At 58.4% G+C, this 1,299-nt stretch overlaps 1 protein-coding gene across 1 annotated transcript in view; it reads right to left on the bottom strand.

Annotated features, from left to right (window-relative positions):
* MFSD2B (major facilitator superfamily domain containing 2B) overlaps nucleotides 1-1,299 on the bottom strand; it is a 10,624-nt gene that overhangs the window by 8,384 nt on the left and 941 nt on the right. The window contains exons 3-4 of the mRNA XM_021713500.1: nucleotides 276-400; nucleotides 33-79 (exon numbers count right to left, since the gene is read on the bottom strand). Of these exons, the coding sequence (XP_021569175.1) occupies nucleotides 33-79; nucleotides 276-400 (172 nt within the window). The remainder of the gene's footprint in view (nucleotides 1-32; nucleotides 80-275; nucleotides 401-1,299) is intronic.

The raw sequence follows: 1,299 nt of genomic DNA, 5'->3' as shown, positions 1-1,299 counted from the left end.
CCTTCCCCGCCTCCAGCCCAGCCCGGCCACACCGAGAGCCACAGGCCGGCTGAGGGGCTCTTGGAGGCCCTGTCCAGTCCTGTGCCAGCCGGGGAGGAAGAGTCCCTAAGAATGCCTCTGAACTCCAGGGGATCTCCGTCTAGTCCCTGGTGCGCAACGACACCGTCCAGCTTTGTCCTCTAGCCATCGAGGGTATCCACTAGGAAACGGGGCTGTGGCACACACGTGGCCTCAGGGCGGGGGGGGCGTGTCCTGAGGAGCCAGGGGCTGCTCACCAGGGCATGAGGCGTCCGGACCCTGTCCTCCTGCTCCTGTTGATGAAGAACCCAGCCACGGGGTCCGCGGCTGCCCCAGACACCTTCCCCCCAAACAGGACGACTGACACCTGGGCGGCAGGGATCTGAAACGGACAGGGGAGGGTATGGACGGCCAAGGCCCCGCAGCCTCCGAGAGGGCGTTCAGGCCTGCCCAGCCACCAGGAGGGGGACCGGGAACCAGCTGGGACAGAACCCAGGTGGAAGGGGCACCTCGGCCTCCCCAGCCCCACACTGATCAGAAGGCGCTGAGGGGTAGGGAGGGAGATGACAGCTGCCCACTGGCACATTCCCATGCTGGCTCACGGCAGCCACCTCTGGAGAAGGCTCGCGGGACCCTCCTCTGGGGGGCTCAGAGCAAGGAGGGTGCACCTGAGCTGACAGACATTTCGTTTCTCAGTGAAAATGCTTCACTGGTTTTTCTGACTACAGAAATGATAAGCTCATTAGAAAAAACAATACAGGGAAATATTAAGCAAAGCTCATCTGAAACCCCATCATTCCGAGACAATGGCCAGAAGCATTTTGATGATCAGCCTTTCATGCATTTATCTGTGTCTGAAATTTATTTTATATAAATGAGATTCTATCACAATGTCATCTTAAAAAATCATGGATAGGCCAGGCATGGTGGCTCATGCCTATAACCCCAGCACTTTGGGAGGCCGAGGTGAGAGGACTGCCTGAGCCCACGGGTTCGAGACCCATCCGGGCAACTTGGTGAGACCTCATCTCTACAATAAATAAAAAAATTAGAGCCGGGCTCGGTGGCTCAGCCTGTAATCCCGTGCCTTTGGGAGGCTGAGGTGAGTGGAGTGCCTGAGCCCGCGGGTTCGAGACCCGCCTGGGCAACTTGGCGAGACCTCATCTCTACAATAAATCAAAAAATTAGCTGGGCGTGGTAGTGCCCGCCTGTAGTTCCAGCTACTTGGAAGGCTGAGGTGGAGGATCGCCGGAGCCCAGCAGTCGAGGCTGCGGTGGCTGG

The sequence above is a fragment of the Carlito syrichta genome, unplaced genomic scaffold (genome assembly GCF_000164805.1).
Source record: "Carlito syrichta isolate Samal-C Ts95f unplaced genomic scaffold, Tarsius_syrichta-2.0.1 Scaffold304574, whole genome shotgun sequence".
Taxonomy (NCBI): Eukaryota; Metazoa; Chordata; class Mammalia; order Primates; family Tarsiidae; genus Carlito; species Carlito syrichta.
Note: the sequence above shows the minus strand (reverse complement) of the source record. Positions and strands in the feature narration are given on the sequence as shown.